The 11,830-nt window shown below is 38.9% G+C and overlaps 1 protein-coding gene across 2 annotated transcripts; it reads right to left on the bottom strand.

The window, feature by feature from the left end:
* Positions 1 to 4,685: 4,685 nt before the first annotated feature.
* On the bottom strand, positions 4,686 to 9,084 carry LOC124804943. 2 transcript variants are annotated; one of them, XR_007017386.1, is made up of 3 exons: positions 8,894 to 9,084; positions 5,772 to 8,747; positions 4,686 to 5,596 (listed from the first exon to the last, which is right to left on the bottom strand). XR_007017386.1 is itself a non-coding variant. In XM_047265328.1 (2 exons), the coding sequence occupies exon 2, from the start codon at positions 7,063 to 7,065 to the stop codon at positions 5,953 to 5,955; it is 1,113 nt and encodes a 370-aa protein (XP_047121284.1). In that variant the 5' UTR covers positions 7,066 to 8,747; positions 8,894 to 9,084; the 3' UTR covers positions 4,686 to 5,952. The 2 variants fall into 2 exon arrangements, 1 of the variants encoding a protein (XP_047121284.1); XM_047265328.1 differs by having other exon boundaries at positions 4,686 to 8,747.
* Between the last annotated feature and the right edge of the window lie 2,746 nt (positions 9,085 to 11,830).

The following is an 11,830-nucleotide window of genomic DNA, read 5'->3' as shown; positions in this document are numbered from 1 at the left end:
GGAAATGAGACACTTAAAGTAGTGAAGGAGTTTTCTTTTTGGGGAGCAAAATAACTGAAGATTGTCGCAGTAGAGAAGGTATAAAATGTAGACTGGAAATGACAAGGAAAGCGTTTCGGAAAAAGAGAAATTTGTTAACCTCGAGTATAGATTTAAGTGTCAGGAAGTATTTTCTGAAAGTATTTGTATGGAGTGTAGCCGTGTATGGAAGTGAAATATGGATGATAAATAGTTTGGACAAGAAGAGAATAGAAGCTTTCGAAGTGTGGTGCTACAGAAGAATGCTGAACATTAGATGAGTAGATCACATAACTAATGCGGAGATACTGAATAGGATTGGGGAGAAGAGAATTTTGTGGCACAACTTGACTAGAAGAAGGTGTCGGTTGGTAGGACATCTCCTGAGGCATCAAGGGATCACCAATTTAGTATTGGAGGGCAGCGTGTAGGGTAAAAATCGTGGAGGGAGACGAATACACTATGCAGATTCAGTAGGATGTAGGTTGCAGTAAATACTGGGAGATGAAGAAGCTTGCACAGGATAGAGTAGCATGAAGAGCTGCATCAAACCAGTCTCAGGACTGAAGACCACAACAACAACAGATTCGAAACACTACGTTAGTTTCCAAAGCACTGAAATCGAGATTGAAATGCGCTTGTGTAAGGCAGTCACAGCCTATGTCACGTGATCTCGCTAGCCAATGAAAGCAGATATTTGAGCATGGGACGTGTGACGTAGTCAGCCAATAGCAACATCACTCTTAATTAGTGTGAACGCGCAAACAGCAAAAGTTTAAATTAATGTACATAGAGTAACTACAAGAAAACTTAAGCTTTCAGATAGAATATTGGTATTGAAGATTAATAAGCTACGAGAAAACATAAGCTTTCAGATGTAATATTGGTCTTCTCTGCGTGTCCTACACTTTAGGATACATCACACAAATATGACAGTAAAATTTTAAATAATGACATTAATGTCTGTGAGCCGAGCGTGGCCCGCGGTCATGCCGTTTATTGTTCGTCAACTTGTTTTTATGGTTCTGTCGCCTTTTTCTTATTCAATTTTTTTGGCGTTACTAAGTTGGTGGTTTGCTTGACCGTGAGTGCAGCAGCAGTGCTTATCGATAAGTGCACTGTCGTACTATCTCTGGAGCGACCGTTAGTATTTCCGGCTCGTCGTCTGTCTGGCGTTCAGTCGGGGGACGGAGCGCCAGTGAGGCGCGGACAGCCAGTTCTTGCCGACCGCTGGCCACGCACATAAACTGTCCAACGGAAGGAGACTGGAGCGGTAGCGACCGTCGGTTGGTCGTTCGTTTGCTCGTCTCATTGGGCGACGTTTATTTGGTCTTTTGACCGTTTCTGGGCCTTGTCAGTTGGTCATCTTGCCGGACATGGGTCGGTTCCTTCCTTCTGCAGAGATGTCATGGCCAATGGGCAAGAGTTACCTCTGCATGGTTGGGTCCGAGCTAGTGTGCCCGGGTCGTCGTCTCTCCGAGTTCCGAACGGACATCGAGTTGAGTCGGTTGGAGCTGCAGTGAGCTCCGGACAGCCAAGACTCTCCCGACCGTTGCCGACACTCCCAGCTTGAATGGGGACGACCTTGGTTGGTCGCTCGGTCGCTCTCTCATCAGACGACGTGTATCTGGTCGTCGACCGCTTATGGAAACTCCGCGTGTGTGGGAATTGTCATTTCTTCTTGTTGTTACATGGTGATTTGTTTTAGGATTTTGGAGTTATTGGTGCAAGTGGTTACATGGAACTGTGATTTCCACCGAGTGGATGAATGCTGTCTACGTGCTGGGGTAGGCAGCTGCTCGGTTGCGACGGAGCAGCGTTCAGGTCTCTACCGAGGCCAACGAGAAAGACAGGCCGCGCCGCGTACGTCACACAGAGGATGTCACGTGACCGGCAGCGTCCTAACATCTTGTCACTTCAGAACAGATAGCACCTCTTTCTAAAATGCGTCCACGAAAGTTTTATATGAATTAAAGTTGTGCTGGGTACACATATACTAGATTTCTGAATACTGGTAAACTTCGATGCGAGATATACTTAGAAACCTAGCAATCAAGAACACAGATGTAGGCATACGTATTTAATAGCTGAAAAACAGCAGGTCTGGCATGACAAATAAAACATATGCATCCCAATTAAGAGTTTATTCAATTTGTTTGCTTACTAACCAAGCACAGTTTACGTCTAGATGTATGTGGTTTTAGACATTTTTGTCTCCAGTAACCGGTAAAGTAATTACACTTCACAATAATTGCATGAACAAAAGGAAAGAATGTGTACAGATTTTTTTCTAAAATGCAGTTACAGACAACTAATTTTCGACAGGCTCTCACATAGAATTCCATTCATACCATTATCTGTAAGTGTATGAACATTTCTAACAGATAGCGAAATATTCAAATCACAGTGATCGAAACAACTTAAAAGATAGACGTGTCGTCCGTTCTAGATTACATTCACGCAAGGCGCAGAGAGATATAGGTAGACCGCTTTTGCTTTCAGTAGGTGTTTTTTTCCTCACACGAAAGAAAATGTGAGCAGCCGATATTTTTCCTCTTACATTTCGCCGATTTTTCTCCAAGGTGTTTCATTTTTAATGAGTGAAAATTTAATTACAAAAGATGCTCATCTCTACAGAATGATTTCGACGAAGTTGTGCATTACGCCACAGTTTTGACAACACTTGTAGGGCGATCACCTGAACGTAATAGATGTACCTTATTTCCTGTTTTGCACAAATGCCACGTTGTTTCTGCCCCGCGAGGGGCCTCCCGGCCAATGACGCCAAACGCTCATTTCCATTTTCTAAGAGGCATAATGAAATTGCTTCAATTAAATACTTTAAGACAGGAATTATTACGTTCTTGGATATGAACAAACCTACTGTATCGAATTGTCAGAAGCAAATTCCCACCTGTATTTTTCTTGCATATTTTATTCATTGCAATTAGAAAAAGGCACCTGATAATGAGGAAGAGGTTTCCTCGAAACAGGTTGTGCAAAATAAAGTAACTTGTAACATATTTACGCAGTTGTTTGGCGGTCAGTTCTACCAAAAACAAAAATCTCACCTGTAGTTTGACAAGAACTTGTCACTTACCTGTCTCTTGGGGAAGTCAGTGTTGATGCAGATATTATGTTCATGGAATAAGGGCTATTAGTTTTTTGGAAGAACTGCTACATCATTTCAGTGTTCTCCACAATGGAAAAATTTCTACTTGGAGTACTGACTGTGTAGTAATTTTTAATAGACATTCACAAGGCTACGAAGTCAAAAAAGTACATTCTGTCAATATATATGTATTGGTTTGTGTCCGAAGATGACACTACAAAATGCATAATCTAAGTTCTGTATTTTTTTCCATTTTATGCTCACCGTATATTCTAAGTAGTTCCAATATAAAAATGAACATTTACCATCTTGGATTACCAGTTTACTTCTCTACTGGCCCCCTAACTGTCAAGCAGCACCTACATTTACAAATAGAAGGAACTGATGGAGAAGGAACCAAATAAAAGGAAATGAATTTCCAAATTGAAAGGACAATTTCGATTTATAAGGGGTCCTGTATCCAGGACAGTAGTATCTAAAACTTTTTTGAATGTACCCACGTGTTTGTTGGCTGACATCTGCAACACCTGAGATAAACTATCATCAAACAGTGTACTACATGTAGTTTCCACAAATCAGCAACAAGCACTACTTGATAAACATTAAAATTTCCTTACCTTTATGCTTTCTGTACAACACAAATTTATACCAAGGTCTCTCTATCCTAATAACCCCCCCCCCCCCCCCCAACAAAACACACACAGAACCAGGTATCAAGACAATAATGAACAGGAACAAACATTTCACATACATAATTTATTTAAACAAATTTGTAATGCATTTAAAAACACACATTTTCATTACTCATAACAGTTGATATTAATTGAGGTAAGATAATAGGATGGTAGGTTAGTTCATAAACATTAGGCAGGTAAATTTGTGGCATCTTTTAAACTCAGTACAGGAGTGCGATAAATTTGTAAATATAATTTTACATCTTACTGTGAGCTTTCAAGTTTCCAATAAAAGTGACTCTATATGCCCCTTTGAATGTTTTAATGAAACAAGATGTTCCAACCTATTGGTGCTATACATTTCATGGCAATATGATACTGCCTTAGGTCAATTTATTATTCATTTAATGTTACTATTCTCAAAAATTTGGAGGCAGTTTACACTTCTAATAAATTCTTTACAGGCATTGTAGAAAATATGACAGAATTAGCCAAATAATCACAAAATCTGTTGCTGCCATGGATGTGACACCAAGAAAAACAAAAACATATGCTTCAATCAGACTAAATGCCTGACTATTTAAAAGAAATTAGACACAAAGTTCTCTGAAAATGCTTTACAACCATATTTGCAGTATCACTACTTTATCAAACAATATTTGCAGTAGAATTTGCTTTCTCATGCTGTATATATACGGACATGCAATCTGAGGTATAGATGCCAAGTGTGGAGACACTGAAGCATTTGTACCAAGATTTATTTTCTGCTCCACTCTATGTATGCTACCTTATAATGACACATCTGTGTTCAATGTAATTTTAGTGTGAACAAACCAGCCACAGAAACAACATATGTATAAGCATTATGGATTTGTAGATTATCTGTGTAATGTTTGCAGTCTGAACAAAAATAAAGAAATGAAAGCTCAAGCAATCAAGTGGGCTGCTAGTGTGCCCTGTTACACTTTTCATTATCAGTAAAGCATGAATAGACACAAGTAATCTAACAGGAGGAATTGAATCTGTTACATTCTATTTCCTACTATGTGAAATGAACTGAATGGGAGGGTGGAGATGCAAGTATGACAAAAGAAAAAAAATAAACATACTTCACAGAGGAAATAAAATTCCTGACAATCCATGGTGTTTCCATGGCATTATCTGTAAGTTACTGAAAACATCATCCTCATCAACATCAGAAGCTGCAGCATCACCATCAGCAGCAGTAACAACATCAACAGCACTTTTGAAGGATGAGAAGCCAATAGAAGCAACATACTGTAGTACTGTGTGGAAACAGAAAATCATGCCTGCTCTTCATCCAAAGGATTTTTAGTCAAGGACAAAAAGAGAGAGAAACCTTCAAGGTAAGGTTTCTTAATCCTCCATCAAAATATTCTGTCCATGAGAAATAAAGTCCAGCAACTACAAGTGGAACTACAGACTACAGACAACTCCCTCGTTTGCATCACAGAAGATTGATGTAGCACACCTTAAATAAGTCTTAATGGCTTAAACTCTTATAATCTAGCATTTCAGTATAGCTGAACCTTTATGTGGGATGGTGGGTAATGCATGTATGTTAAGGAAGGCATTATGTATGAAGACCAGAATGATATTATTTCATTAAGTGGAGAAAAACATATAGAAATATCAGCCATAAATATATGGGACACAAATATGTTCCAAAGCCTAAACATATTATATATACATCGTTCTACTAGCAGTGATATGGAAATTTTCATCACAAAACTGAACCTTCTAGGAGGTAAATGGGCAGAATATAGAAACACTTGCAACTAAAACAAAGGGTTATACATATTATATTAAACAGTAACTGGAGAGCTCACTGGAGAGTGCTGTTTAAAAACTTGGATATCCTGACAGTTCCATGTGAATACAATTTTCAAACAGTGAGATACATAAAGAAAAATATTGACCAGTACCCAACCAACAGTTGCTTTCACAAGCATGGAACCACATCTGGTCACTATTTACACCTCCACAGGAAAAACAAAGTAAAAATCAAAAATAGTGTGATACATAATGAAATAAAATTGTACAATAAGAACAGTGAGATATCTGTGAAACTTGATAACATGAGGAAGTACAAAAAAAGAAATGGTATCTGTGTAGAGGGCTTCGAACTTATGTGTCAGTCCTAAGCTTCTTCACTTTCCTTGAATCTACTTTGGACTTACTTGCCTTATCATTATACATTTTCTCAAAATTGTTAATGAGTATCCTGTTGGCACAGAGTGATACATATTGCAGTTTGCTTAACAATGTGTTGTGAAGCAAACACATACATTCAGCATTATCCACTGCTTTCACAACTTTTGACATGCATATCTTCTGAGAAATGGAAAGCTGTTTACCACACGACATAAATTGCTGAAGAAAGTCATTCACAAGTAGAGAGACTGTATGCCACACTATTCCAACTGTGATCACTACTGTCTCTGTAGGCAAAGTCAGTTTACCCCTGTCCAGTTCCTTCACGAAGTTGTAAGAAGAATCTACCTCAACTTCTTTGTTCAGCTGCAACCATTCAGTACATTTGTCACACTTAGATTTCTGAATGGCTTTCCTAGCTGCATAACCTCCTATGTATGTCAAAATTGGTAACATGTTAGGTGGAACATCATCCATACCGAAGGTGATGTCCATAATATCAGAAAAAATGCTAATGTCAATATTACAGTCTAGCTGCTGTTGGGCAGGAATTATGTGTTTCAAGTGCACATTATCATTTTGAGCTGCAAACAGTACATCATTTTTTAATCTTAATTTTCTTTCATTTTCTAAAACTTGGATGTAACTAATGTAGTAATTTGCCCCACTCAACTGTCGGTAGCATCCAAAGCGGCCCTCTAAATCATCACTTTGAAATTTTCCTAGCAATATGTAGTCAATGTCATATTTCTCAAATAAGTATGGAATTATCTGCAGAAAAGATTCAGTTGTTAATATTAAAGACTGGAATGTCTGTGATGTTAAAGCACCACTCATTGGTACAGATACTCTCCAAACTTTTAGCCAATGACACAGATTATTTAGAAATGTCACCTGATTGTCTGTTGTCTTCCTGATGGCTTCTCTGTAAGGATCATTGGATCTTTGTCCTTCAAATACACTTCTAACATTCACAATCTTCCACCAGTTCACAATTACCTGAAGGAAAGTCACTGTCTGATTTATGTGCTCAGTAACATTAGGCATATCCTTTGTTGCATGTTTCAAAGCTACTGTTATTATCATTGAAAATTTTCAAAGCTAATTTCACATTTTGTTTTTGAATAGACGATGGATACAGTACTCTAGCTGATAGTGTGTGGCCATATTTGACTAAAGAGTTTCTTTCTTTCTCATATACCAGCTCCAAATGCTTGTACTGTGCTGTCAATATTACTGAATGACCAGTCATATCAGGAAACTGTAACACTTTATTAATACTTCTCTTTGTCTGCCAATTGTTCCTGATACATTTCAGAATGTGTACAGTGTCAAACATGAAAAAAAGTTTCCTGGAAGAATCTAGAGGGTGTTCAATACTGGGTTGGAGAATTCTACTGGGGGTGAACAGTTCATATGCCTTCCTGTTTACACTGTTGTTATCTGCTATCAGACTAACAACTTTGAAGCCCACTCTTTCCACCATGCACAGAACATTACTGATCAAAGATTTCAGCTCTTCGCTTGTCATATTAGCTACTGGTATAATTGCTACAACATCAACATATTTAGATAAAAGGGAAGAGACCATAAAAACCTGTGCTGTTTTGGCACACGTCTCAGGATGAAAAAAGCTACTCTTATGTATTGAGCCAGATTTAAATGAAAGTTGTGGTTGCACATAAATCTCATCTATCAACAGAGACACTAACAACTCATGTTTTTCTAAATATTTCACCCTGTTTTCTAAATAAGGACTCGTTTGAACTGATGAAGTGACTAGCTGGTAATTACAAATTAGTTTCTGCAGGGTTCGTGGGTGGGCTAAAAACATTAAATCACATTTCCTCAAGGCATTGTATGCACTGACAGAATGTACATACAAGCAGCATGCCACTATCATGGTGGTGTTGCCATAGTGTCTGTTGTTTTTTGAGATTTGTGATACATGGAGTTGTTCTACAATAAATTTCAGTTGTGCATTTTCATCATAATTTGGGATAGTCTGCAAGCAATTGACAGCACAGTTTATTTTATCTGTAACACTAGGCAAAATTTCCCCTTTCTCAACCATTGACATTACATTTTCTAAAACGTTTATGGAAGTTAATTTCTTCACATCATTGATGGATGCATTAATTGCAAAATGAATTCCTTCACTAACATTTACTCTAAAGCTCAAATCACTATTAACAGTGATGAATGCAGTAACACAAGGTATTCCCCTGTCTAATCCCAAAAGACAGATATGCAATTTTCCATCATCTCTAATCACAGACCACTTGTTGCTGCAAATTTTCTGGCCTTCTAGAAATACAGAAATATCATTGAGACACGAAAGTGAATTTTGTTGGAGGTGTAAGTTGTTTGACTCAATACTGTCTTGAATAGCTTTTTTAAGATTATCGTCTTCCACATCAGCAAGACGTCTCTCTTTTGTAGTTGATTTAGAACAGTATGAGGGAGTGTTTGGAAAAATAGTTGGCACAGCATTTTCGGTGAGTTTTGGGATTATTCTGGGAAATTCTTTCAGTTGTCCTCTGTCCATAATTATGTCCACTCGAATCACACATGATTCATCAAAGTGTTTTACACAAATATTTGGCCGTTTTAGTTTGGTTAAGTCTGTTGGGATATTTCGAAGCCACAGTGCACGTCGACTCTCGTCAGATGGCAAAGAAAATGTAGTCGTTCTCTCTGTTTCGGAATCATAATTCGACCGACAGCCGAACACACTACATCGACGTGGCATTTCAAGAGTTCCAGATCTAGAAATAAAATGAAACCGTATTTCAATACATTACCTCGAAGTTACAGTGAGGTGTAAGATCTCATAATCACGTCAGGATAAACACACACAGACGGTTAGAATCTTCTAAAGTAGTAAACGAAGACGCATTTGAGGTTAACATACCTTGCTTACAATTATCAAGGTTTCGCACACAACACCGTAAATATAACAAATTGTGGATGCATCACCACCACACATTCACATATACACACGTATTCTGTTGATGCACTTAGTTAAACTCCACTTTTGTTGTACGAAAAACAACGCAGCAAAAAGCAATGCTCTTTCACACACGTTGCTTCCACTAGCAAATCAAGACGCCGAGTGTGACGTCACGTTCACGCGCCGGGGCCTGTCTTTCTCGTTGGCCTCGGTCTCTACGGCGTGACGTCAGGCCAGGGCTGCTGGTGGCGTGCACGTGCGGTCAGAGTTGTGTGGCACTAGCTGAACCTGCGTACTGGAGTTCAGTAATCAGTGAACCTGTTATGAAATCTCAACTGCTGTGACATCTCTTTGTTGATTGCTGGTTGTTGCTTCCTGTGCTGTTCCCACAAGCAGCAACGTGGTGGCGTGCTGGATTTGGCAAAATTTTGCAGTCGTCTTCCTGTACGATGTTTAATTTTTGAAATGATTATAATTTATGAGTGAAGTGCACCAGCAGTATCTTCTGCCTTGTGCCCGTTAACATTCCGGTTGCCTGCCCTGGTCGTTGGCGCAGTTTTCCGGCAGTGTGTTTCTCTCGCCGTGTTGATGCTGTCTGGCACGGCATTTAGTTCCAAAGTTTGATGTTGTTCCCCCTTTTTCGTTGAGTGGTTATTGTGCCTTGACTGTGTTTAGATGCCAATTATTGAGACATAGTACTGCTGCGATCCTCGTCCTTACTGATATTTTGGTTGTCATGTCGTTGTTCAGGTGGAAGGGAACTGATTAGGTTGTTGGTTGGTTCTTCAGCCGTCCGTAGGTCGTGCTCCCTTCCGATTATTTAGTGTTATGCCTGGCTGTCTGTCTCACCTAAACTGTTGTTAGAGTTTCCTCCCCAGGCCGACCCTTGGAACATTTCTGAGCACCACTGTTCTAGTGTTTGGGATTGTGATTTTTTTTTTCGCAAGTACTGTGCCAGGCCTTCAGCCGTGTTTTAATTTTGTCTGTTCTATGTTCAGTATATGGCCTTCAGCTGTACTGTGTAAATGCTTATTTAAGGTTTGTCTTTAATTATTTTGAATAATTGTTTGGGGCATTCGGCCATCAAGATATTTCAAGTTTTCTTAAGATGGTTTTCTGTTGTACTGGGTAAATGCTTGTCTTTAAAGGTTCCCATTTATTATGTTGAAATATTATTGAGCTTTCAGCCGAGATATTAATTTAAATTTTCCTTACTATGGTTTTTAGCCGAAATTGGTAAATTCTTGCCTTTTAAAGAATTTCCTTTGCTGATCTGAAATATTATTTGAGTCCTTAGCTGAGAAGATATTTTAATTTTACTTAAGTAAGGCCTTCAGCCGTTGCTCTAAATCCTTGTGTTTTGAAAGGAATTATTTGAACATTATTATTAAGTTATTTGGGCCCTCAGCCGTGAATTGATCCCTGTTGTTTTAAAGCGAAAACCGTGCACTGGTTTTCGAAGAATAAAGTTGTGTTCTTGCGTAACTAACAGTAACTGATCTCGGCCCCTTTCCACAACCTGATCTGCTCTGTACTGCGAAACCAGATTTCAGTCTGGTCTTCTAGGTTTGAAATTCTTCTAAGAGGCTAGTCCTCAGTGTGTTAAGCTTTAAATGAGAGTCAAACACACTGTAATTTTAGGAATTCATTGCACATTCGCACAAGTAACATCATTCATCTTGCGTAAAAAGAAATTTACTTTGAAACCAGCGCTTTTCAAAGCACCATTCACAGTATGTTCCAGCAACCTGTTAGAAATAGCTTCGTTACAGCAGTTGCCAGAGGCGCCAGAAAACAGGCGTCACTGGGCGTGGGCAGCTAGGATGACATAGAAAGCCCATATCTTCGTAGGTACATAGTATTAAGAGGTCTTACATGACGTCATAAAAGCAATAAGATACTCCAAGAGCAGCGGAATTTCGTACACCATACTAAAATGCATAGTTCGGCATAAAGTGAACATTCAAATGTCTAGATTCACAATGAAGTAGGCCCCAATCTGATATTAAGATTTAAGTGCGGTTTTCGGGATGCAAATTTTCTTGAGTACCCACAATGTATTATCTCATATTTGGTTCTTTATTATAGCATAATGCCATAAGATACCAGAAGATGAAAATATGCACTTGAAATTCAGTGAACGGTTGAAACTAGCCAATAGTGCGGAATGAAACACTTCGTTTCTAATAAATTGACTGCCAATGGGAAAAAGATTAATAAAAGGTACATTTATTTAGCAAACGGACAAAAATAACTTCATTGTTCTGCAAGGCGGCTGACTGCCAAAAACGTGGACATAAAATAAAATCAGAAAACTGAAACTAATAACATGTTAGCCTTCCTTAATTATGTGAATGTGAATTATCACTTAGTACCTCCCAACCACAGAAATACAGTATGTTTTCATTTGATGTGAGAAGTTTAACCGAAGAGGAATCAGCAAAATCACTAAACATAAACACGGCTTACGTGGAGACTGCCCACTACAACCCAGACTGCTCTGCACATGCGGCTATCTGCCAGCTTGGGCGCTCCAGAAAAGTTTTTCCTGGTAGCATCCCCTTGCTTGTTGCTACTGTTAGCTCATACGCAACTCAACTGCGCATGCGCCTGAGCCCGCGGGCAACAACTCACACGAACTTAATGTAAACAGGTGAGACGTCACGCTCGTCGGCAGCTGTTTATTGTTATGAAGTATTCCATAGTCTTCATCTTAAAGCCGTTCACACATATCGCTGTTCATCAGCTCTTACCAGTCAAAATTAAAAGTTTTCCTGAAGTCTAAAACAACGAAAAATTCTCGGAAATCTAAAAAATTCCCGAGCTTTTCTCGGTTTTCTCCCTGATGAAAAAATTCTCGGGTTTTCCCCGGCTTTCCGGGATGTCCCGGAGCATAAA

The sequence above is a fragment of the Schistocerca piceifrons genome, chromosome 7, assembly GCF_021461385.2.
Source record: "Schistocerca piceifrons isolate TAMUIC-IGC-003096 chromosome 7, iqSchPice1.1, whole genome shotgun sequence".
Taxonomy (NCBI): domain Eukaryota; kingdom Metazoa; phylum Arthropoda; class Insecta; order Orthoptera; family Acrididae; genus Schistocerca; species Schistocerca piceifrons.
The sequence above is the reverse complement of the archived record's forward strand: the minus strand, read 5'-3'. Positions and strand labels throughout refer to the sequence as shown.